Here is a 27,262-nt window from a genome sequence, read left to right as displayed (position 1 = left end):
TAGTATTTTTCCATTGCAAATAATGATGGGCATGAGATTTATATAGAATATTTATGTATTTGTTATATTCAAGGGCTCTCTCATGTCCAAGCTTTTTAGAGTTGAAGAAATCGGTGCTGCATTTTATACAAGGTTTTATCCTCAGTCTCGAGAATCATAACCATTTAGTTTTTGTTGTTTATATGATGAGGCTAATTGTTTCCCTAATGGGGAACCATCTTTTCATCCATGAGATAAATCCATCTTGATCACAGTAAATAATTTTTACCTATGTTGCTGCAGCCTTTTAAATTAGGATTTCATTGTAAATGTTTTTGTCTGTATTCATCAGTGAGATTGATTTATAGTCCTGTTTCCCTGGTTTGGCCATTAGTTCTGTATTTGTCTCCTAATTGTGCTTGGTAGCACGAGTCCTTTCCCAGTTATTAAGAATAATTTTGTAGCCTAAATCACTATATTGCTTTTAAAACACTTGAAAGAATTTACTTGTAAATCTGCCTGAACTAGAGTGGTCCCCCCTCCCCATTTTGGTTGTTTGTTTATTACTTGTTCAATTTGTCTTTCTGAGAATTAATTTTTAAGAGCTCTTGGGTATTGTATATTTTTCTAGGTAAACATCCATGTCCCTTTATGTTCTCAGATTTATTCGCATATACTTGAGTATTGCAGTTTCTGATAATTTCCTCTGTTGTGAACTTACCCTATTCATTTTTTTATTTTGGTCACTTGATTTTCTTCTCTCTCCCTTTAAAAAATCAAGTTAGCTAAAGTTTTGTACATTTTTTTCTTCTCTTTTTGTTTTTAAAGCCCTTGGTTTTGTTTAGAATGTTTATAATCTCTTGTTTTCAATTTGATCTTTCTCTTCTAATTTTCAAGCTTGCTTCTTTTGTAATTATTTTCAGTTTGATAATTTGTTTCTTTTCTATTGTTTAAATTACATACACCATACATACATTAATCTTCTCTTTCTATATTTGGTCAATATGTATTTTCAGAGATGATTTGTCTCTCAGAACTGATTTGCCTGCCTTCCCCAAATCTTGGTATGTTGAGTCTCATTGTCATCATTCTCTTATTCCCTCCCTGCCTCCCTCCAGATTACCAGTAGTAGTAAATGAGGGGAATGCTGTTGGTGTAGTTTGCCCAGATTTTACCCAAGCATTTCATCAAGTATCTATCTCCTCTTGGAGATATTATGAAAAACATGGAGAGATTTAGACAAATGCAGGAGCAGCTGAATGGCCAGATCCAAAGAGTGACCACTAAATGGTTCCATGACATCTTGTTTGGCAGAAAGTCATCTCCAAAGCTGTGCTCTAGAGATCTCTGCTTGGTCCTGTGAGTTGAACATTTTTATCAAGCTCTTGGATAAAGGCAGAGATGGCATGCTTATCACACACACACAAGAAGAAGAAGAAGAACTAGGGATATTCTCACTTCTGTGCCCTGTTTTCAGTACTTCTGGGAAGTTTTCTTTTGCTTTTTAATTCTTAGTGGTTCTATGATTCTCTCCCCACATTCTCTCTACACAGTCAGTCCCTTTGGTTTATATAGATCAAGCCATGTGTTCTTTCCCATTGTTGTCATTCTTTGCTTTGGTTTTGCTAGATTTTCTATCACATCTGTATTTTAAGTTTCAAACCTATCATTTTCTTTTTTTTTTAACTCTTACCTTCTGCCTTATAATCAATACTGTGAATTGGTTCCAAGGCAAAAGGGTGGTGAGGGCTAGGCAATGGGGGTTAAGTGACTTGCCCAGGGTCACACAGCTGGGAAGTGTCTGAAGTCAAATTTGGGCCCAGATCTTCTGACTCCAGGCCTGGCCCTCTATCCATGGAGCCACCTAGCTTCCTCCTATCATTTTCTTTTTCAGACACTTTACATTTTCAGAAAAACACTGTTATATTTTCTACATTATCAACTCTCTTGTTTCTCTTACTGATTTTTCCCTGTGTACTCATTTCCTCTCTAATTTCTGATTTTTTTTAGAATTTTATGTGATGTGATATGAAGAGCACTGGACTTTTGAAACTCAGAAAAACTCGAGTTCCAATGCTGCCTTAGACATTTATTAGCTGTATAACCTTGGCCAACTCACTTAACCTCTCTTAGACTCAACTAAGTTTCCTTATCTGTAAAATGAGGATAATAAGAGCACCTATTTTACCAGGTTCTGGGGAGAACCAAAGGAGGTAATATAAGTAAAGTGCCTTGAATACCTTATGGTGCTATGTTAATGCTCCTTCTCATTTCTCTTTTGAGCCCTACTATAGTTTATCATTGCTGCTCCATTATTTCTGTCTTATTTTCTCTTTCATTGGTGGCTTGTGGTTTTTCTATAATGATATATTAGTCTTTGTATGGTGATCCTTTCTGAATTAGTTCCTCATTATCCCTGTTAGCTAATCTGCTTGAGGGAATAGGCTCATGAGCAGCCTTTTTCTCTTGACTTCTATTCTGGTGGCCTGGGTCAGGCCTGCACATATTGGAGCTTTCTTTCGCCTCTAGACCAAGTGGCCTGCACTGCTTCAAAGTGAGTATTTTGTAAACCCAGTGGGCTCCCTCCCTCTTACCTGGTTTGTTACTTGCCTTTAATTCAGACAGAGAAGGCCCTTTCCATCTAGCTGGCTCAGCACTATTGAATCTTCTCCTCAACCTCCAACAGTCTAGCCCCCTTTCCATTATGAGGGTTCCTGGACCTGCAGGGCCCACAAGAAGGGGTTCTCCTTTGTGGTAGGGACCCCAGAAGAGGCAGGGAGTCTGAGAACCAGGGTGAAGAATGACGGACACAGACAAATCAGTGTTTAAATAGGGCAGGCAAACCCCTATGATATTCTCCTTGGAAGGAAAATATGAGAGTCAACGGAACACGAGGTGGAGGAAGAGATTAAGGCAGAGAATGCAAGCCGAGAGGGGCTAGAGCCTTGGAAGAGGAGAAGGTTTACTAGAGATAGAGATTCCTAAAGCAGAGAGAAGATCCAAGAGAAAGATCACGGGGGTGCCTTGTTTTTATTTCCACGTGTTTAGGGAAGCACTCTCAAGCACGTAGCAATCACATTACAAAGCATAGACAATTCAGATTGGATGGCAAGGTAAGGGTAACACCTTTTGGGCGTGTAGATTTCAAACTGTGCTTTCTCAGAGGAATGCGACTCCGAGCCAAAATGTTAATGAGTTTGTCTTAGGCAACAGCCATGTGGCTAGGTCAAGATTTCACTCACAAATATCAGAGTATCACCTTGTGTCTGAAGACACAGTAATCATACAATCATTCATATTTGATGTGAATATGCTTGGAATGTTACACATTAGAAATTGGAAATTTCTGGGGCAGCTGGATAGCTCAGTGGATTGAGAGCCAAACCTAGAGTCGGGAGGTCCTAGGTTCAAATCCAACTTTAGACACTTCCCAGCTGTGTGACCCTGGGCAAGTCACTTAACCCCCATTGCCTAACCCTTACCACTCTTCTGTGTTGGAGCCAGTTGGCTCCAAGAAAGGTGAGGGTTTATTAAAAAAATTGCAGTGGAAATTCTACACATCTGTTGCATAGAGAGGGTGAGGGAGGTTAGGATGAGTGGATGCTTCAGGCAGATCTGCTGTTATTTCAGATGGCATTACATTGTGTGGAGGTGTTTATCCCAACTTCTGGCTGCCATTTTAATGACCCTCAATTTGGCACAATTTTTGCTGTTTTGAGGTTGGAGGTGAGGACATTTATGTTGCAAACGAATGGCATTCCTCTTACGGAGCCCTTGAACTCTGTTTTGCTTTATTCTTGTTCACTGTCTCCTAACAACATTGTTTTAGATGTAATGACAACAGGAGAAAATAAGGACATGCTGAGCATTGTCCAGGAAGTTTAAGGATTCATTGGATTCTAGTACAGTGAAAATACAAATCCATCAAATGTCAAAACTGACATTTATCATCAATGCCTCTTTTGTGCCAGGCACTGGCCATACCAAGACAAAAGGGAAACAACCCATACCCTCAAGGTCCTTTCATTCTGTGGAGGGAAACATGCACAAATAAGATTCCAGAAAAATTGAGGCAAGAAAAAAAGTCATGGCCAACCTGAGGGCTCAGGGCAGCAGAGATGAATCTGAAAAGAAAAAGATCTTGATCTTAGGACACATAACAAGCAAGCTTTAACTCAATACTTAATCAGTTCTAAGCACCACCATATGAACAGCTAAGGATTCATAGACCAGAGTGAGACAGGCTGAAACATGGGGACAGCCTGCATCAAGGTGTATGGGTCAAGATGGGGGAAGAGCTATTAGTCCAGTTTATCTGAAATAGTAATGAAAGAGATTTAAGGAAAACCAAAGCTAAATGAAGTAGGTGGGGGGGGGGGCAATTGGGAAGGGCCTGAAGTACCAGGCTCTGGAATTCTTAGATTGCCTTTGGAATAAAATATATTCAGTATCTTATGGAGCTCTTGAGGTTTCTTTCTGAAGATACCTGATCAATATCTTTTGTTGAACAAGAAGTACTGGAGTAAGCAAAGAAATCCAGCCTTCTGGACTCTTAAGCCTAAGATGGAGCAAGGAGCAAAGAGACAGATTTGTTCTAGTAATCTGCCTAGTTTGTTTTTTTAAGATGGTGTTAAAGTATAAGCTTTTCTTTCAGATTTTTTTCTTTCCAGCTCTGGTTATCTCCACTAATGGACCAATCTATTTCATTTTGGTGGTTTGCTAGACTTTTGTTGGTTTTTAAAATTACTTTATTTTTAGGGGTGTTGATTCTTTCTCCCTATGGCCTCCCCCAATTGCATAGTAAAAAAGTGAAAAACCAGCTTCATAACACATATGCAAAATAAATTCCCAGTGCTTAGTGCAGGGCCCAGCAAATAGTAGGCATTTAATAAATGTGATTGGTTGGTTGACCATGTCCAAAAATGTGTGTCTTATTCTGAACTTTAAGTTCACTCTCTTCCTGGCAGGAAGTGGGTGGCATATTTCATCTTCAGTCCTCTGGACTACTGGTTTATCACTTAATCAATCAGAGTTTTTAAGTCCTTCAAAGTTGTTTTCTTTACAGTCTTATTGTTGTATAAATTGTTCTCCTAGCTTTCCTCACTTCACCCTGCCTCAGTCATAAAGACCTTCCTGCCTGGTTGCCTCTGAAATCGACCATTTTGTCATTTTCTTTTCACTGGACAATATTCCATTACATTCATATAACCTCATTTGTTTTGTCATTCCCCAATAGGTGGGCAAGCACCCCTTTGGTTACAGCTTTGGCTACTGTGAAAAGAACAACTGAAATATTTTTGTGCCCGCAGGTCCATTTCTTCTTTCTTTGGTCTCTTTGAGTTATAGGCTTGGGGGTGGTATAGCTGAGTCAAAGTGAATATGCACAGCTTACTGACTTCTTGAATATAGAACTAAATTGCTTTCTCGAATGGCTGAGCCAATTAGCAGCTCCATCAACAATGCGCTAATGTACCTGTTTTCGTCATTTTATTTGTCCTCTTTGCCAATCCAAAGGATATGAGTAAGGTGCAACAGTAGGGTTCCTTTAATTTGCATTTTTCTAATTCTTGGTGACTGATCGGAAGCATTTTTCATGTGGTTGTTGATAGCTTAGATTTCCTCTTTTGAATACTTTGACCATATCAGGGAATAATGACTGCTACCTTTGGAGACCATTTAGAGAAGTTTGGAAGTTGGCCGATCTCGAAAATAAGTAGACTTTTATCCCCTTTGGATTCAGCGGCATATTTTTCTTCCTGTGTATAATTTGAATATGTAAAATTTGATGTATTTACATTGTGAGTTCATGCAGCTACATACAGTTTTAAGTGACTTCTTTGTATGCAATTTAATACATGTGCTGTATATATATGCCTAAGACGGCCTAAGAGAACCCTCTGTACTATTTCGACAATTTTCCAGCTCCAAACTTTGTAGGTCTTTGAATGGGGCATTAGTAGAATGTGAAATTGTTTCTATCCCCTAATGTACTTGTTTGTACCATTAAGGCAGTATGCAGTTTTCATTTGTCCTCAATCAAGCTTTATATATCCTATAAGGCAAAAAAGCCTAATGGGCTCCAACTCCAAATGGGCCATTTGAGCATCTCTGTTGTATCTTGGGTCTCAGTTCAGACTCTCCCAAATGCCCTTCAGAGCCAGACAGTTTAATAAATGCTTGACTTGATGAAGTTTATGGATCCATATGTGAGTACAGAAGGTAAACTACAGCCTGTTCAGTACATCTGGTAACCTGTGATGATCCTCGTTCCCGAAAATGTCTTGCTATAGCTTACTGTTGGGTATGGTTGATTATATACCACATAATGCAGAGTGTCCCAAAAGTTTTAGGGCCCTCATTCTGCTCAGTGTCTGTGTAACAACAAAGTCGTTCCTAGCAAAAAGTTTTGAGCTTAACCCTGCCCAAAGACTTCGGGACATGCTGTATTAAGTTCCTTCTCTGCATCTTAACCTTGGCGCAATTCTTTGTCTTCTTCTTTAAAGGGGTCCCATAGAAGGGAAAGAATATGATTCTTGTAACCAAGGAAAAATGTTCTAAGTTGACTAATTAAATACATTTTTCAAAAAAATGAAAATAAATTAAAAAAAAATAAAGGGGTCCCATACATCCAGGTGTCTGTGCAAAAACTTTACCCAAGCTAAATCGTCCTGTTTTTCTTCTCTTCACAGGTGCAGGAGACATTGTCTCAATCATGATCGGCAATCTGAAAGGCACCAAAATTCTGCAATCTATTCAAAGAGGCATCCAGGTGACCATGGTCATTGAAGTCGGGAAAAAACACGGCCCCTGGATGAATCATTACTCGATCTTCTTTGTCTCTGTGTCCTTCTTTATCGTGACGGCTGCGACTGTGGGCTACTTTATCTTTTATTCGGCTCGAAGACTGAGGAATGCGCGAGCTCAAAACCGGAAACAGGTTTGTAAGGGACCTTTGCTGTGTCTTTCTTAGGCTGCTTAGCAGTAGTTTGAATGTTGCCCATTTCGATGTATTCATGGGCTCTGTTATATACCTCAGTGGTACACAGAGCAATCTCTGGGTTTTGTAGTGCCGACACCATGTGTTGCCATGGCATCCCAAGTTTTTTGCAAGTCAGCCCTGTGATGTAAGTATTATTATTATTGCCTCTTCCATCTTAGCTCAAGTAGTACTTAAGTATATCAGTTTCCCTGCTCTTCTCCTGAAGTCTCGCTTCTCTTGAATGTTGTCAGGGAAATGAATCCTTGACCAAATCCTCTAAGAATTCACTTGTTGTTCAATCGTTTCAGTCCTGTCTGATACTTGGTGATCTCATTTGGGTTTTCTTGGAAAAGATCCTGGAGTGGTTTGCCATTTCCTTCTCCAGCTCATATTACAGATTAGGAAACTGAGGCCAACAGGGTAGTTAGCACTCTTTTCAGCATAGCCCAGTGAATAGATATCCTACCAGACCCAAGTTTATTAAAGTCCTGCCCCAAGACACCTATGAGCTGGCTGGTGACTGGTGACTGGTAAGTTAACTAAGCTCCAAGAGGTCCAGTTTCCCCATCTATAAAATTGAGATAATAATAACACTGTGTGACCTTGGGCAAGTCACCTAACATCTCTGTGCCCTCAGGCAACACTCTTTAAGATAGCAAGTTATAGAGTACCTGCTGTGGTTGAGGGAATTTTCTCTCTTTGGCTGCTGTCTGCCTATACTAATGAAATCACAAGTCTGGCTTAAAAAAAAGACACTTGGGGGGACATGTGGGTGGATTATTGATTTGAAAATTATTCAAAACATTGTGAGTCTTTCTCATTTCACATTTATTCCCCTTGCCACCCTCTCAGGTCCCAAGCTATACTGGAGTGTAGGTGGAAATGTGACTGTTAGAGCAAGGACTCCAACTGGTTGTGTGACTCTGCATTCCAAAGACAAATATAAATCATTTGGGGGACACCTCTTCAATTATATCTTGCAAAGTGTCATATTGTACAGTTATCATTCCAGGAAGATAGAATCATTTTTGGCCAGGATGATAAGAGACAGAAATAGTGCTTGAAGGACCATGGGAAGGCAAGCATGCTAATGAGCTAGATACACCAGAGCTGTGAATTGGTCCAATAACGGAGCCAAGCATTTGGAATTGGGTGAGGAAAGTCAATAACCTGTGACCCAACAGCCCCATTACAGAGCTTGTATACCCCAAGGAGGTCAAAGACAGGAGAGGCCCCACATGTGCTGAAATGTCCAGAAGGTGGCAAAAACCCAATTTTGACCCTCTAATTAACCAGTTCAGCATGACACTAGCTGCCCTTCTTCAATCTCTTTCTTCCTTATCCCCACAAAATTCACCAAACCTCAATCCTGGATCACTCCACAGCCCAAAGCCCACACCCCCATCTGCCTCCACTCCTGTTAAAGTGCTGTCCAGTGGTAATAGAAGAAGGCATGTGGCCTTGTCAACTGGGACTACTCCAAATGATCAGATCTTAATTGGACCCTCACTGCTGCTAAACAGTTCTTTTTCTCTTCCCTAATTAATTCTCCATCAAGTTTCCTACCCCAGCTGTTTCAAGCCTGCCCCAGCAGCCCTTCTTCTACCCATTCAGCCAGAGGACCTCGCCACCTACTTCACTAACAAAATATAAGCCCCCTCCTCCCCAGCTCTTGCTCTTCCCTCAGCCCACACATCCATTCAATTCCTTGCCAAGTGTGGCTTATTGAAACTGCTTCGACAACATCCCTTCTCTCCACTCATGGGCAGCTCAAGCCCTCTTCCCCTCTCACCCAGATTATTGCAACAACCTTCCCTGTCTGAAGGGTCTCCTCACTCCAATCCATCTTCTACACAGCTGCCAAAGTAAGTACAGGTCTGACCATGTCACTCGTCTACTCAGTGAACTCCTCTGGCTCCTTGCTAGCTAATTGTACTTCTCTGGTTCTAGCTCACCTTTCCAGACTTCTTATTACTCTTTCACCTTCTTTTTGGGCCAGCCAAACGGACTTTCTTGCTGTTCCTCACATCTTCCATGTCCTGCCTTACTTTCATGCAGACTGTCTGTCCCCCATGCCTGTAATGTACTTTTTCCTCCTTTCTGCCTTCAGAATCCCTAGTTTCCTTCAAGGCACAGATCACTCACTACCCTCTAAATGAAGCTTTTCCTGATTTCTCTCTCTTGGTTCCCCATCCCACCCCAAATTGCTTCATGTTTATATTTGGTATATAGTTATATGTGCACATCTTCTCTCCGTCCTTGAGAATGTGAGGTACTATTTCTTTTTTGTCCCTAGGACTTGGCACATAGTATAACCCCCTGAAGAAATGCTTACTGATTGCTTGAGGATCTACATCAGTATGATGATGATGATATGTCTGCTGAACTTTTCAAAGCTAATTAGTAATGTGACCTTATTTTGCCAAGGGTTATGGATGCTTGTAAGGTATTGGGGCACCCCTAAGCTGGTGTCTTGGGATGGTGGTTTTCATGGTTGCTACTTTCTTTTTCTCATGATTTGTTTTGTGAACCAAAAAACCAAGTTTCAAATGTGGGGCTAGATTGGTCAGCATCAATTGGATGTGCACGAGGTGGTACTGGTGAGGCACTGGGTGTATGCTGGACACAGAAATAATAGCTAAAAAGATGCAAGCCAGGATAGAAATGATGAGAAAGGGTCTATGGCTGAGAGTCCTTCATCTAGCTAATGTCCATCAGCCATTAGCGAAGATCTAGATTGTGCTTATTTGGGAACTTGTTGATTTAATGGTTTTATTAAATGACGGCTTCATGTTTCACGGGCTGTTAGCACCTCGAAATAATGTGTGTTTAAGCTGGGAAGAGGGAGCCTGAGTATTTACTCTCTTGTTCCCAGGGAAAATTGTTAGCACAAATGTTAGAACAGACAGTATACTCCTTTATTGATGAATGGGAACCATTCAAGCTTTGAATTTCCACCCATATTCAAAAAACTGATGATGGCACTGAAAGAGTAAGAAACAAGGAATTAGGGTGAGCAGACAGGGGAGTCCCTCACTTTTAAATTCACTGTGTTTCTGACTCCTTAGATCTAACTTGTTTTTTTTTTAAACATACTTTGAGAACTAGATTTCAATATTGTTGGTTTCCTTTGTAACCCTCTCTGTTTTATTTTATTCATTTAAAGACATGGTTCTGAGAAAGGGTCCCTTGGCTTCTCCTGAATACCAAAGGGAATGGGGTATCCATGATACTCAAAAAGGTTGAAAATCTCTGCCTCTTCAGCCAGTTTCTAGCCCAAATTAGGCTCCATTTGTGCCCTGACACTAACAGTTCAGTTGTGACAAATATAAATCTATATCTTTTAAGCTACACACATAAAATATTGGAAGTTTGTACAGGCAAACTTTATTTTCCCTAGTCAAATCATGGAAGCCAGCAGTCCTTGTTTAACCCCCTGAAGGAAACATCAGGTGTCTGGCGAAGATTCTAAACATTTTCTCCCCTACATTGTTTCAGAGCTCTTGATGGACCACTTATGGCCATGGTTACCATTTAGTAGTTCAAGAACCTGTAGGGGTTCACAATGATGGTCCAAGGGGTTCTCGCTAAGAATTCTTTAATGGCTTCTTAAGTAGTAAATAATTGCAGAATATTATGTGTACTATATTAAATTACTCCAAGGATTCACAATACATTTTTTGTTGGTTTTCAAAAGGTTTTACAGAACAAAAAAACTGGCAAGCAGGAACTTATGGCATAATGGAATGAACTCTGAATTTGAAGTTGACTTGGATTAGGATCCCAACTCCTGCTACCCGAGGCCTGTGGGATTGGGCTGGGCCTCAATTTCCCCATCTGGAAAACAAGGGGACCATACTAGATGAGAGTCTTTTTGGCGTCATGCAACCCTTTGTTGGGGGCTCTGTGAGCCCCTTTTTAGAATCATGTCTTCTTGCCTACATTTATCATTGAAAGAAATTTGGTTTTTCTGTTAGAAATAATGAAATTAAAGCTGTCGTGTTTTTCTCCCATCAAAGGTCACAGTTTACATACTGAATTTGATCCCTTTGGGGTGTGTGGATCCCAGCTGAAGAATGTTCTTCAAGACCATTGAATACTAATAGTCCATGACTCAAATCTTTATCTGGTCTTTGATTTCAAGGAGAAATCATTTTAATTGCTTTTAGCCTATCTGATCCCCTCCTTCTGTAGGGGAATTCTACATGTTTTCTTATAGGAAAGACTATTGCTAAAATAGGAAGTGCCCAGAGAAAGGCCTCCAATCTTTGCCACATGAGAATAGGTTGAAGGATCTAGGGATGTTTAGCCTGGAGAAGAGAAGGCTTGGGAGACATTGTAGCTGCCTTTGGTTATCAGAAGAGTTGTTTTCTGAAAAAGAGATCAGCATTTTTCTACGGGAGCCCCAAAGGGCAGAACTATAAGCAATAGGTCAAAATTGCAAAGATGCCAATTGAGGATTTTGGAATTCAAGCCCTCCAGAAATAGGGGGAGTTAAGGAGGGCAGTTCTAGCAAAGGCCAAATAATCCCTTGGCACCTGTGTGGTAGTGGAAATTCTTTTTCAGATGCAAACTTTATTAAATGCCTGTTGAAATCCCTTCCCACTCAGAAGTAGATAGAGGGCTAGTCTCATAGCCAGGAAGGCCTGGATTCAAGTCCTGAATCTGAATGCGTATCAACTGGCACATGATCCCAGAGTTACTCATTTAACTTCTCCATGCTCCAAGCAACTGTCTAAGACTCTAAGTCACAGAAAAATATCTCCCTACTCAACCTGCCTTGGTAAAGAGAGTTTCCTCACTGGGGGTTGTGAAATCCCAAGTCCATTCTCTAACACTGTGCACACAGATACACACACTCATTCATTTCTTCTGATATAGTAATATTCTATTATGTTCATCTAGCCCAATTGAGTCAACCATTTTCCAATCAGTGGACACAATTTCACTTTCATTTTTTTTGCTACCACAAAGAATGCTGCTGTATTATTGGGGGAGGGCACAGTGTGCATGCCTGTGTGTAAAGCGAGAGAGAGGTTGAGATTGAGAAGAGATATTGAGAGAGATAGAGGGCCTTTCTTTCTCTCTTTGACAAGAGTGAAATCTAATAAGTAAGGTTTTCCAAATGATATTTTTCACCGAAGAAAGTGGATTAAAGTTCTATAAAACTAGGTGACAGCTGTAATAAATAAGCTTAAAAGCTATGAGCTTTAAAAAGCTTCCTTTATCCAACTTTATGTAGCAGAAGCAAAGGGGTTTCTTTGTGTGTGACATGACATTTAAACCATAATGATAACATATAATTTTCTGGAGCATTTCTTAAGTGGCTACTGGGTGCTAAGAGAGTTTGGGAGTTGAGAGTCAGGGTATCAGGGTCTTGGCCTCAGCTCCGTAAGAATGACCTTAACTGAGTCATTCCTGCCTGGGTCTATTACCTCATCTGAAAAAAAACAGAGATGATGCCCCCACCCTGCCTATCTTTCCAGGTTTGTTGTGAAGATAAAAGTAGACCATTAATTAAAGTCTCTCCTTTTTTCAAAGCCCCATCCACATGCCGTGGGAAAAAAAATGACAGAACCATCTCATTTCACTCTGCCCTTCGTAGCTGTTTTTCAGCATTTTCCACCCTCAGTTCTGACCTCACTTGCCTCCCATCAAAACCTTGACTCTTTAATTATCCAGTTCAATTTTTCGCTGTCTTTAACTCTCTTATCTCTTGCCCCCTTGTCACTTCTCCCTTTCCAAATCCCAAGCCTGGATGAATTACTCCCACCACTGTTAGCCTTCTCGGCTCCTGCCCTAATGCCACTAACAACCATATTGACTGGTCCACTACAGATTTATATTAACCAATCCCATCTACGCACGTGCTCTTGCAAGATCTTTCCCAATTCACTTGGTCGCTATCTCTCCCCTTCCCTCCAGCTTTTTCTTTCCATTTATTTTGTATGTGTCCTGTAAGAATAAGAACATCCTCTCCCTGGTAGAATGTAAGGCCCTTAAGGACTGTTTCCGTTGGGGCTTTGTTTCCACAGCCCCTATACTTGGCATACAGGGAAATCTTAGAGGCAAGTTGGTGGTTTCCCTAAGACATAGTCCCTACCCCCAAGAATCTTACATTCTGAACATTTACCTTAATTTTTAAGTTAACTCTCAGGGTTTAGTGGAAAACAAATGTTGATCATAGCATCCTAAATGTAGAACCAAGAGGCCATCTAATTCAACTCTCTCATTTGACAGAAGAAGAAACTGAGGCCCAGGGATGAGAAACAACTTAACCCAAAGTCACCTATAGGTTTGTAGGTTTCTCACTACTCTGTGTAAACAGCTCTCTGGTCTTTTCTTTGCTTCAGCGAATGACTTTTTACTCAGTAAAAGTCCTAAACTGTCCCACAGCATTCAGCACTATTGGACCACCCCTTCTTCCTGGATCTGACACACTTCTTATGGCATTGCTCTCTCTTGGGTCTCCTTATTCATCTGACCATTCAGCTTCCTCTTCTGGTTTATTGCCCTCTCCCACTCCATAGGGTAAAGGTGACCACCAGGCTTCCGTGGTAGACCTTTTTCTCTCTTCCTTAGTGATCTGATCCACTCTCCTGGGTTTCCCTATTTCTTTGCTGATGAATCCAACTGTAATCTCTTCCCTAAACTCTAGCCTTACAAATCTACCAGGAGATCTCAAGTGAGAACCATTTAGGTTTAAGTACATTGAAAACCCAACACAAAACAGTCTCATGGCATTCCTGTTTTAGAGAAGGCAAGTTTTTCAAAAAGTTATTCTCCCCTTCACCCTTTCCAATCTCATTTGATCCAAAAAAGCGTCGTAGATGAAGGCTTCCTTTAATTTTTAGAACATGCCCTCAGAATGAGACTCCTGTTTGAATCCATTCACTAACTTGATGTCTAGAAATACCACTGAGTGTTTTGAACTCATGCCAGCTGAACTATATCATCCCTCATCTTCCTTGGGAAGTGAGTCATGGAAGCTTGTATATTAGGGGGAACAAAACTCCAGTGTGTTTCAGTGGATTAATTCTAAGGTTTTAGAGGTGAGTGAATCCATTGGGCCCGTAGCATTCCCCTAACACTGAATTGATCACAAGAATTGGGGGTGCTGGATGAGGGGAGCAGCTAGATAGCACAGTGGATAGAGCATCAGGCCTAGAGTTCTAATGTGACCTCAGACATTTCCTAGCTGTATGACTGGGCAAGTCACTTAACTTTGATTGCCTAGTTTGCTACTCCTCTGTCTGTACTAAGACAGAAGGTAAGGTTTAAGAAAGAAAAAGAAGAATTTAGGGGTATGGCTTCTTAAGAAACTACAGACAGTTTTGCCTCAGTGACCATTATTCTAGCTCTAAAAAGTTTGTTTCTGCCAAATCATTTTGAGTCCTATACATATGCCAGTCAACAAACACTTCTTAGTTACCTACTGGGTCTCAAATGTTTAGTATTCCAAAGCCACAAGGAGAAACTAAGAATAGCTACATCTCCTTAGAAGAGAAAATATTTGATCCTAAAGATGTCTAGATGTTGAGCTATCTTATGCTATAATCCTTTAAGCATCCCTTAAAGAATACTGCAGAATTGCTTGCTTAGGGTCTTTGTTGTTTGGCATTTAAGGGGTTTTTCCCTACAGATTTTTTCATCCCAGTTCCTTTCCACTGGCCATAATTTAGGCTGAATATTATTACAAAAGGCATCGATTTGTAGACTTCACATTGAGATATTCTCTTTTTTAACTGTTTATTAGCCGTTTACCTTGGGCCATGTCTAAAGAAGGCTATCTGTCTAGCACTTCCCCTGTTCAAGTTTGTCACGGTCAGTGTTGAGCTGGCAGGCCATATTGCTTGCCTTGAATACTTGGAAACAAAAAATAAACCAGGGTCAACAGCTGTGATAGACTAGAGAAGTGGTTCTCGGAGGGTGTACCTCAATTTGATTCAAACTTGGATGGACAGTCACATGTTCCTGCTTCAGCTTTTTGACTCTTCCATAGTTTGCCTCCATTCCTCACGGTAAAGAATGACACTGAGAAAAAAAAAGAACCAGTGGACTAGAGAAATAGTAATGGAAAATTGTGAAATGAAATACTGGTATTCCCGGGGCAATGAAATCCATGGGATGCCACTGAATCTTAGTCTAAGTGGCAAGTTTAACCAGATGGGGTTAAAAGTACTCCTTGTCTTAAGCAGTCAAGATGAATACAAAAGATAGCTCCAGAGGAGGAAGTAAAACCAGAAGCCATTCTTAAATACCTATCCTGTACACTCTAACATTTCCCAAATCTTTATGAGAAGGCCTTGACCAAAAGCCCCTTGAGGCTTCTGGCTGGCTATCTATAGAAAGGACCAGGGAGGCCTGGGAAGGGGGGGGATGTAGGTGGCTCAGTGGTTTGAGAGCCAGACCTACAGATGGGAGGTTTGGGGTTCAAATTTGACCTCAGACCCTTCTTAGCTAGGAGACCCTGGGCAAATCTCTTGACTCCCATTGCCTAGCCCTTATGACTCTTCTGCCTTGGAACTGATACTTAGTATAGATTCTAAGATTGAAGGGAAGGGAAGAAAAAGAAAGAGAGAGGGAGGGAGGAAAGAAAGAAAGAGAGAGAGTGGGGGGGGAGGTCCTGGAAAAGACAAAGCATGAGGGCATTATTGCATTGCTAGGATCCTGTATCTGATATTTTGTTCTAAAGAGCTTGGCACCTGGGCTCAATAATCTCCAGGTTGGCCAGGAGGGACCTCGGAATCAAGCCTCTGACTGAACAGCATTGGAAAATTGGAAACAATATAGGAAAATTCCTCCCAAGGGGGTCTTTTTGATGATCCTAGCCAAGAGAGCCCTCCTATTTCTAAAAGAGCTGGAAAAAGTGTATAGGCCTTATTGAAACCAAAGGGCATGGCAACACCTGTTCATCCCTCAAAGAAAAAGCCAGTGATGTTAGCTAAGTCAGGGTAAGAAGGGTCCAAAGGAGAACTGCCTGCCAAGTGCCATCCAGTAGAGACTTCGAGATCCACCTAGAAAAGGAGACTTGTGCAATGGGATCATGGCACTGCATTATCAGAATCACAGATTCACACACATGAATCTTGGCCAAGTGTGTTCCCTTTCCAGAGTGTCCTCTATTCCCTCTATTTGTGGGCGATTTTGCTGAAGATTTATGGAGAAGATATTTTGTTGTTACTTTTCTCTGCCTTTTCAGCTATTGTTCTTGCTTTGAACTCATGGTTATCTTCCAGCCAGCTATTATACATAAATACATTCTGGTTCTTCACTATAGGGCTTTTTGGTTTGGCTTTGTTCTTTAGGAACTGAAGACTCAAGAGACAATTTTGAACCTGTGATTCAAGGGTACCTGCTCTGTGGGTCATAGAGGGTAGCTCCAGGTGCTACATCCATAAAGATTTTATCAAGTCTCTTCCCGTATTATGGTCAACAGCTTGTACAAATGAACTAGCCAGTTGTGATTTACTCCAGTGGACACAATGGGGAAGGGAGAAAAAGGGGTGCTGGGTCCCAAGGTACAGAGTCCTTAAAGGAAGACTCTCTGATCTCTTGGTGGTTGAAGGCTGCCCAGAGACAAGTTGCGCCAAAAGAGCAAAAGCAGATCACAAGGCAGAAAATAGTTATGAAGTGCCAGTCTCTGGTGGGCTGGCTACAAAAGAGTCCCCAAGAAAGAACAGTAACATGCCCATTCCTGATATCACTGTCTTCAAGGTTACTAATCTATATGAATAAAATGGATCCCTTGAAATTAGTGTAAATTCTGCTGTCTAATTTTTAATGTTCTTTTATGGAGTCATAGAATGCTTTAGAAGAAATACAATTTTATAACTTCCAAATAATGCAGTAACTTCACCTACTTTAATAGAAGCCCTGAGAAAATCTGCGTAACCAAATAGGTGAGGCCAGTAAGTAAATAGAAGAGAACCTGTACAAATAGCTGTATTCAAAGCCTAGTGTAGTACCTGGAGTACCGGAGTACCTAGAGGTCTGAAAAAGTATTGAAGGTACAGAAAAGCAGTGTTCGCTCAACAAGCCTAAATACTCTCCCTCCAATAATACTTAGACTATTTGACCCTCATTTTTCTCCAGGGAGAATTATTTCCTGGTATTTCCCTCATTAAAATGTTGAATTGAAGGGGCAGTTAGGTGACTCAGTGGATTGAGGAGGAGATCCTGGATCCAAATGTGGCCTCAGACACTTCCTAGCCGGCTGACCCTGGGCAAGTCACTTCACCCCCACTGCCTAGCCCTTACTGCTCTTCTCACTTGGAACTGATACACAGTATTTATTCTTTTTTTTTTTAAACCCTTACCTTCCGTCTTGGAGTCAATACTGTGTATTGGCTCCAAGGCAGAAGAGTGGTAAGGGCTAGGCAGTGGGGGTCAAATGACTTGCCCAAGGTCCACAGTATTGATTCTAAGATGGAAGGTGAGGGTTTTTTTTTTTAATGTTGGTTGACACTTGTTTTTTAATGAAAAGAAATGAAAATTTCTTCTTCAAAAACTTCCTTCTCTGCTACTTTCCCCAAACTTGGCCAAAGGGGTAAGGTGACACATTTCCCTTGAACCTAAGTAAGATACCTTCCAAAGGCAAAATTCCAACTGGTTGGGAAATGTACATAATGGGCAAATAGGCCGTTTAATCTATGTCTCCTCCCACTTGCATGTTGTTAGACATGTTTTCCTTGTTTACATTTTTACCTTTGCACATTTAATTCAACCAAGTTCCGGCTGCTTAGCTGGGCAGTCAAGTTGGCAGAAGTTCATCCTGCCTTGCACATGGCCCAGGCCCTGAGCCCTCATTGCATGGTTTCTAGAAGTTTAGCACAGTAGTACAGACAGTCAGCCTCAAAAGGCCTTCTGCCTCTAAACAATATGATCTCTGGCCCTTGGCTGGCAGTCTCTGAACTCTATCACTAAAGGACTTTGAAAAGAAGTCACTTCACCTCAGTGCCTCTGTTTTCTGATTTAGAAAATCAGGAAGTTTCAGCCTTGTCAGCTCTGAGGTTCTCTACTCTAAACTTGATGATATTTCCCAGACAATTTAAATTAAGAGTGTGCCCAGAATTAAGGTGGCCTTGAGTTTTATTTCTACATTTTTTGGTGGAGAGAGAAAGCACTTGTAATATAGTATTGACAAGTGGTATAAAAAAAGTAACTTTTTGGGGCAGCTGGGTAGCTCAGTGGATGGAGAGCCAGGCCTAGAGACGGGAGGTCCTGGGTTCAAATCTGGCCTCAGACACTTCCCAGCTGTGTGACCCTGGGCAAGTCACTTGACCCCCATTGCCTAGCCCTTACCACTTTTCTGCCTTGGAGCCAATTGGCTCCAAGATGGAAGGCAGGGGTTTTAAAAAAAGCAACTTTTACTGGTATGGTAGAAGGAAATGTTTCGATAGGAATTGGAACTAATTATAATCGTAGGGGCTTACTACCAAATGGGATTGAATTTTCTGATCTCCTGCCTTCATATGTTAAGGACAGCTCGATATATGAAGAATTAAAATGATGCTAAAAACATTCACTTAGCACCTGGTCTGAATTCAAAGAGCAATCCAAAGATTCCTCTCTGCTTCCCTCCCCTTTTTAGCAAGAAGGTGATAGTGGGGGGGTAGGGGGGGAATGGGAATAGACACTGGTAATTGATCATTGAAGTGGGTGGCTCCTACTCCTTTACCCCAAACACTCTTTCACTGAATCTCAGTAGTAAAGGAAAGCCAGAAAACCATCTAGGTGAAACCTTGACCTGGATAAGGATCCTTTCTACCACATCCTTGATGAGCTTTTATCTAAGCTTTTCTTGAAGAACTTATGTAAATAGTAGTAGAGGATGACGTTTGTCTCTCTGTGTTTTCATCTATGATAGATGAGTGCGTGAAGGAGATTTAGGTGGAAAAGTCGATGCACAGAGACAGTCCCCCTCTCTCGGCTAGAAGCCTGGGTCCAGTGGCACGAAAAGTCGTTACTCCTTCCTAAAACAGCATGCTCTAGTTGTTAGGAAAGCTCTGACTTTGATAACCCAGTTTGGGTTCTTCTGAGAAACACACACACACACTCTGTCTCTGTCTCCCCCTCCATATACATATACATATGCATGTATGCATGTGTGTATGTGTGCATGTATGTATATCATCCTGAGAAAGTGCTAGATCTCTTTGGTGCCCCAGGCAACCAGAGAATTGCTGGTCTGCGTCAGTGCTGATGAGATCACTGGCTCCAAACTGAATTATTTGGAAGCTTTCCTTGAGGACTTTAGGTCTAAGGATACTTTTCTGCAACTTCTACTCTTAGTTCTGCCCTCTGGAGCCAAGCAGAACAAGCCTAACCCCTCTTCTGTGTCATTTGTCTTTCAAATACTTGAAGATAGCTCTCATGTCCCTCCTTCCAAGTCTTCCCCAAGCTAAATCTTCATCATTTCAACCAACTCACATAATTTTCACTGGATGAATAAACAAGGATTTCCCTGTGAAGGATCAGTAATTTCCTTAGCATGGAGACCTCCCAGTGTGGGGACAACATATATCAGCAATGTTTCTAGTAAACCCTAGAGAGTTGCCTGAGATATGTGTGGGTAAAATGACTTGCCTAGGATTAAATAGGTCGTGTCAGAGACGAGGTTTGAACCTAGGTCTTCTTGACCCATCCACCCCACAAGACTACCTCTTGCAGAAGACTACTGGTGTTATTAGAAAGAGAGAAGGTTAGGTTCAGAAAAAGCACTGGGCAGGTTCCCAAATATAAGCCAGTATTGTTTCTTCCTTTTCCATTCTGGGCCTATGTCATTATTCATTCATGTTCCAGATCATTATCTAGGCTCCAGTGTCCAAGTCCACAATGGGCAAACTCTATGAGTCATTCGGCCAACTATATGCCATAGTCTGAACAACAGGCATTCTTTATCCACCTGGTTTTTCCTGTGTGGATAGTTAAACTGAGCTTCTTTGAGATATTATAGGCTATGCAATATCACAGGGCTTGATGTAATCAACATAATGTCATCCACAAACAACATTTCAAAGACCTTAATGTCTGTAGGGAGTCCCTCTTCCATTTTGACTCTGTGCCATCTTCTATGATAGTGGCAAGTCCCTTTGAGGTAAGTCTACTTATTTCATGCCTTACTTGATGCTTTTTCTTGGCAAGCAGTTGAATAAAATTTCCCCTTTGCTTCTCTCATAATGCGTGATGGGGAGAGAGATACCTGGTTGGAGAAGGACCTTTGAAGTACTATTTTGTTCTGTCACAAGTCTCCAAAGAAGCTACTATTACAGGTCACCCAAAGGGCAATGGACATGGCGGACATGATCAGACTGTAGCATTTTACTGGCAGCTGTTTAGGAGAAACGATAAGATATTGAGAGAGCAAGGTACAACTGAAAGAACAGGTGAGTCAGGCATGTGGAGCAAGGGATAACTGATAGACAGCCTGCAGTTTTCAACTGGTATCCACCCCAGCTTGAAATTTTGACCAAGTCTCCCAGCATGTCAAGGGAATCCCTCATGGAGGACTTGTGGGAAGACACGTCGAGACTTGTGTGGGATGAGAAGCCATTAATACATTGTGATCCCTGCCATATCAGTGAAATCATGGAGACCCCACAATAATCGTAATGGAACCACATGCCTTTATTGCTTCTTATTATTGCATGCTAGGCACCATAACACCAACTTGACTCACTGAGCTTGTAGTCCATCTTTTCAAATGAACTCTTTGTTGCCTAGCCATGCTTCCCACATCTTATATTTGTACAGCTTAAAGAGTCTATTTTTTTTAAACTCAAGCATAAACCCTATCAAATCCTACCGAATTTTATCCTACTTTGGCCCAACACTCTAGCCCAGGGGGCTGGCAAGCTAAGTAAGGATAATTTTAAAATATTTTTATGTAAGGTTTTATTGTATCAAAAAACGCAAAAATCATTCTTAACTCATGTGATATACAAAAACAGGCAACAGGCTGGAATGTTGGCCTTGGCCATTGTTTAACACCCCCTACTCTAGCCTTTGGAAATTTTTTTGATTCTTTCTATCCTGTGACATATCAGCTATCCCTCAGATTTGCAGTGTTTGGGCCTAACACCCAAAAAATCCTTTAAAAATGTTGCCAACCCATTGTGCTTTTATCTAAGTCACTGATAAAAATATAGATTAGTACAAGGCTAAGCACCGATCCTTGTTGGGTCCCTTTTACTAAAGGCCTATTTCTAATTGGATGTCAAATTATTAATGAGTACTCTTCAAGTCCAACTACTCAACTGATTTTAAATCCTCCTAGCCCATATCTAAATTCCATAATTTCCACAAGAATAATGAGACCATTACTTAATATGTATGTGCATCGTGTTATTAGAAAATTTACAGAGAGCTTCAGTATTCATTTTCCCATTTGATCCTCACTACCATCTAAAGTAGGTCTTTTTGATATTGTTATACCCTTTTGTGAGTCAGGAGTTCAAATCCTGCTTCTGATATATACTACTAGCTGTGTGTCCCTGGGCAAATTTATATACCTGCTCTTAGCCTCATCTTAGTCATCTGTAAAATGGGGATAATAATGGAATCACTCCCAGAGTGATCATAAAGATCAAGCAAGATAGTGTATGTAAAGTGTGCTATAGAAATGCTGGTTGCTATTAAATTCAAGTTGAATGACTTGCCTGTGGTTACACAGTGACAAATGTGAGACTTTAGCAGGTCTCTCTTGATGCCAAGTCCAGTACTCTTTCTACTCTACTGGCCTTCTTCCACATTATTGAAATTAGATGCAAAATTGAGTAATATATTTACATATAAATAACATGTCCCAAAAGTCTGGGTGCAGTCTTAAGCTATTCAAACTATCAATCCTTCATGAGGGTTATTCACTATGATCAGGTAGGATTTATACCAGGAATGCAAGGATGGTTCAATATCAAGAAAACCATCCACATAATTGACAATATCAACAAGCAAACCAACAAAAACCACATGATTATCTCAATAAACACAGAAAAAGCTTTCGACAAAACACAACACGAATTCCTATTGAAAACACTAGAAAGTATAGGAATAGAAGGGTCATTCCTAAAAATAATAAACAGTATATATCTAAAGCCATCAGCCAACATCATCTGCAATGGGGATAAACTAGATGCATTCCCAGTAAGATCAGGAGTGAAACAAGGATGCCCATTATCACATTTATTATTCAACATTGTACTAGAAACACTAGCAGTAGCAATTAGAGAAGAAAAAGAAATCGAAGGTATTAAAATTGTCAGTGAGGAGACCAAGCTGTCACTCTTTGTGGATGATATGATCGTTTACTTAAAGAATCCTAGAGAATCAACTAAAGCTAGTGGAAATAATCAACAGCTTTAGCAAAGTTGCAGGATACAAAATAAACCCACATAAGTCATCAGCATTTCTATTTATCTCCAACCCATTTCAGCAGCAGGAATTGTAAAGAGAAATTCCATTTAAAATTACCTGAGACAAAATAAAATACTTAGGAATCTATCTGCCAAGACAAACACAGGAACTATATGAACGCAACTACAAAACACTCTCCACACAATTAAAACTATATTTGAGCAATTGGAAAAAACATTAACTGCTCATGGATAGGACGAGCCAATATAATAAAAATGACCATCCTACCCAAACTTATTTATCTATTTAGCGCCATACCCACTGAACTTCCAAAAAATTTTTTTTACTGAATTAGGAAAAACCATAACAAAGTTCATTTGGAAGAACAAAAGATCAAACAAAAAATCCACTATTTGATAAAAACTGCTGGGAAAATTGGAAGACAGTATGGGAGAGATTAGGTTTGGATCAACACCTCACATCCCACACCAAGATAAACTCAGAATGGATGAAAGACTTGAACGTAAAGAAGGAAACAATAAGTAAATTAGGTGAACACAGAATAGTATACATGTCAGATATTTGGGAAAGGAAAGACTTTAAAACCAAGCAAAGTCACAAAATGTAAAATAAATAATTTTGACTATATCAAATTAAAAAGGTTTTCTGCAAACAAAATCAATGTAACTAAAATCAGAAGGGAAGCAACAAATTGGGAAACAGTCTTCATAACAAAAACCTCTAACAAAGGTCTAATTATTCAAATTTATAAAGAGCTAAACCAGTTGTACAAAAAATCAAGCCATTCTCCAATTGATAAATGGGCAAGGGACATGGATAGGCAATTTTCAGTTAAAGAAATCAAAACTATTAATAAGCACATGAAAAAGTGTTCTAAATCTCTTATAATCAGAGAGATGCAAATCAACTCTGAGGTATCACCTCACACCTAGCAGATTGGCTAACATGACAGCAAAGGAAAGTAATGAATGCTGGAGGGGATGTGGCAAAGTTGGGACATTAATGCATTGCTGGTGGAGTTGTGAATTGATCCAGCCATTCTGGAAGGCAATTTGGAACTATGCCCAAAGGGTGATAAAAGACTGTCTGCCCTTTGATCCAGCCATAGCACTGCTGGGTTTGTACCCCAAAGAGATCATAAGGAAAAAGACTTGTACAAGAATATTCATAGCTGCGCTCTTTGTGGTGGCAAAAAACTGGAAAACGAGGGGATGCCCATCAATTGGGGAATGGCTGAACACATTTTGGTATATGTTGGTGATGGAATACTATTGTGCTCAAAGGGATAATAAAGTGGAGGAATTCCATGGAGACTGGAATGACCTCCAGGAAGTGATGCAGAGCGAGAGGAGCAGAACCAGGAGAACATTGTACACAGAGACTGATACACTGTGGTACAATAGAACGTAATAGACTTCTCCAATAGTGTCAATGCAGTGATCCTGAACAATCTGCAGGGATCTCTGAGAAAAAAACACTATCCACATTCAGAGGAAAAACTGTGGGAATAAAAACACTGAGGAAAGGCAACTGCTTGACAAAGGGGCCAAGGGGATATGATTGGCGATGGAGACTCTAAATGAACATCCTAGTGCAAATACAAACAACATGGAAATGGGTTTGGATCAAAGACACATGTGATACCAAGTGGAATTGCATGTCGGCTATGGGAGGGGTGGCGGGAGGAAAGGGAGGAAAAGAAAATGATTTTTGTATCCAAGAAATAATGTTTGAAATTGACCAAATAAAAATAATGTTTAAAAACAAAAAACTATCAATCCTTAAGGCTTTTGGACCACCCTGTATATTAAATTAGCCATTGAAATGTAGTGTATTTGTCATCAAAAGTAAAATTATAGCTAGAGACTTTTATTATTGTTGCAGGACTGTCTCCTCCTCAAATAAATAGTATAATTCTGATGCCCAGCTTCAAATGCTTCTGTTGCTTCTATGGTTTCCCTCTTCTGCCCCATGGCATTTGAGGTAGAAAAATAGCAGGTAGCATCACTTAAGCTCTGTGACTCTGATGACTTCCCACAAGTCTTGGGAATATCATTTGGGAACTAAAGCCTGAAAGGGGCATACATGTGGCGAATGTGTCAATTTTGCTCCTGTTTACAATATTAGTGTTAGTTCCAAATTTCTAATGAAAACCTAACAAAAATGCAAGGAATTTATAGGGACAGAAATTAGATATTTGTTAGCCCTCTGTTTGTTAGACTATGGTCCCATGCTACCTTGCATGACTAAGTCATTGGGCTCTTGGCATCTAAGTAAAACAATTTCAAATCTGCTAAGGCAGATGTTCAGGTAATTGAAAAAATTCATGTTCTTTTTTGTCATCATGTGCCTAAAGTTAAGATTAATGTTTGGCGCCACATGACTACCTCAAGAGGCTTGTGAGACTAGAGACTAGAGAGTGCATGTAAGGAGACCTCATTATATTAGTTCTAGATGAAGTTATTGAAGTGAGAAATGATGGAGTCATACAATGAGAGAGCAGGAAAGGACCTTAGAAATCATTTTTTGTTTGTTGAGTCATTTCAGTCATGTCTTGACCCCATTTGGAGTTTTCTTGTAAAAATGCTGGTGTGGTTTGCCATTTCCTTCTCAGTTCATTTGATAGATGAGGAACTGAGGCAAACAGGGGGAAGTGATTTGTCCAGGATCACACAGCTAGGACATGTCTGAGGCTGGATTTGAACTCATGAAGATGAGTCTTCTTGATTCTAAGCCCAGTGCTCTTATCCACTATTGGTCAAATAAGGGAAATGAAACTCAAATAACTTGTCCAAGGTCACAGGTTAGTGGCTGAAATTGCCATAGAAACTAGGTCTTCTGACTGCTTGTAGCCTAATAGCCCCTTTGTCATAAGGTTTCCTTAGCTTTCCACTTTATGTTTTAAGAACAGAGGTGAAGGAGATCCATTGATTGGGGAATGGCTGAACAAATTGTAGGACATGATGCTGATGGAATACTATTGTGCTGCAAGGAATGAGGAACAGGATGATTTCAGGAAAAGCTGGAAAGTCCTATATGAACTGATGCAGAGCGAGATAAGTGGAACCAGGAGAACATTATACACAGAAATGACAATATTGTGGAATGATCAACTATGATAGACTTAGCTACTATCAGCAATACAATGATCCAGAACAATTCTGAGGGACTTAGGACAATATAAGATTTTTAGAGCCTAAAGGGGGGAGAAGAGAAGAGCCCCTTAGGTAGGAGTGAGAAATAAAAGACCAGAGAGATTTGAAGATTTGGGGGTCAGAAGGACTGCAGAGCTGGTAGCTACTACCAGCAAAGTTTATTGAATAGATGAAGGGTTTATAAAGGAAAAAACCACAGGAATGAATGAGCGGGGGGAGAATGAGAACATGTGGGGTTCCGCAAGTTCATGGTTAAATGGGTATAGAAACATATTCTTTTCAAGATTGTTTTTCTGGCCATCTGTGCCACTTCCTAAGATATTTAGTCTACTGGGATAGGGGAGATATTCACATTCCAATCTTTGTCCTTAGACCTAGAATATTATTTCCAAAGTTTGGACCTTTGCCTAATTTCTTAGGCCCCAAACTTGGTTAGTCTGTCATTTCCCCCGTTTTTATTTGTTTGAGCTGTAACTTAAGGTGATGAGTGGCAGTTCCCAGCTGCCCATAAGATGCCATAAAAATCCTTATGAGATAAGGAAGGGCAAAACATAGGATAAAAACTATAAGACTTATTGCTTCTATAGTAAGGAGATGGGGAAGGCCTAAGGCCTGAGAGCTTGTATAAAACAAGATGGGTGAAATGGGGTTAAGTTATCCAATTGACTATGGGATATCTAGTTGTTGTAAGAAGCCAGTATCATCAAATTTAGCCCACTGATTAAGGAGGTAGTACTTCATTAACTTCCAAGTAGATTCATTAAGGGTTAGAGTTTTGTTTTCAAAAAATATATATGTACCCATTTAACCATGAACTTGCTGAACCCCACATGTTCTCATTCTCCCCCACTCATTCATTCCTGTGGTTTTTTCCTTTATAAACCCTTCACCTATTCAATAAACTTTGCTGGTAGTAGCTACCAGCTCTGCAGTCCTTCTGACCCCAAAAGCTTCTAATCTCTCTGGTCTTTTATTTCTCACTCCTACCTAAGGGACCCTTGGCCCCTGGTCTGAGCCTTTGGGGCTCTTCTCCCCGCTTTAGGCTCTAACATAAGATTACTCATAAAAATAAACAATATAGAAAATTAATTTTTTAAAGGTGAAGGAGATTTTGCTCCTGATTCCCTTCCCCCAGTTGTGATAGTCTTTCATTCATTCTGTGATTCATTCCCCAAATATTCAAGTACCTACTGTGTGCCAGCTATTCACTGGGAAACAAAGTCAAAAACAAGTCATTGATCTCAAGTAAGTAGAAAACAACAGGCACACAGGTAAGTAAATATGAAATATATACAAAGTAATTTCTGAAGAGGAGTGCTCCAGAAACATGGGAGATAAAAATAATCTTAATGGAGAAATTAGTACTTGAGCTGACCATTGGAATTCCAAGAGATGGAAGGGAGAGCAAGTACATTCCAGGCAGGGTGGGCACAGCCAGTGCAAAAGCATATGATGGGAGATGGAATATCACCTGTGAACATTAGTAGCAAGTAGTTCACTTTGGCTGACAGTTAAGAGTACCCAAAAGCATAAGCCTAGAAAGATAGGATTCCCCTTCAGGCAGATCACCCATAGAACTTGATTATATAATTTGGCAATGTAGTTAATATTCAATATCCAGTATTGTAGCTCTCTATTGGTGTCTTTTCTCCCTAAAACTCATTAAGTTCTTTAAATGCATGAACTATATCTTATGTCTCCTTTGCATCTCCCCAACAAGAAGCCTATTCTGCAAACAACGAACCTTTTAGTATTGGTTTCAGCATTTGATTCA

At 40.3% G+C, this 27,262-nt stretch overlaps 1 protein-coding gene across 4 annotated transcripts in view; it reads left to right on the top strand.

The window, feature by feature from the left end:
* The window catches only part of RNF128 (ring finger protein 128), a 112,766-nt gene that overhangs the window by 67,597 nt on the left and 17,907 nt on the right, over nucleotides 1–27,262 (top strand). For all 4 annotated transcript variants that reach the window (XM_001378548.3, XM_056808898.1, XM_056808896.1 and 1 more), the window contains exon 2: nucleotides 6,669–6,916. In XM_001378548.3, coding sequence (XP_001378585.2) covers nucleotides 6,669–6,916 — 248 coding nt within the window. The remainder of the gene's footprint in view (nucleotides 1–6,668; nucleotides 6,917–27,262) is intronic.

Source organism: Monodelphis domestica, chromosome X, assembly GCF_027887165.1.
Source record: "Monodelphis domestica isolate mMonDom1 chromosome X, mMonDom1.pri, whole genome shotgun sequence".
Lineage (NCBI taxonomy): Eukaryota > Metazoa > Chordata > Mammalia > Didelphimorphia > Didelphidae > Monodelphis > Monodelphis domestica.
The sequence above is the reverse complement of the archived record's forward strand: the minus strand, read 5'-3'. Positions and strand labels throughout refer to the sequence as shown.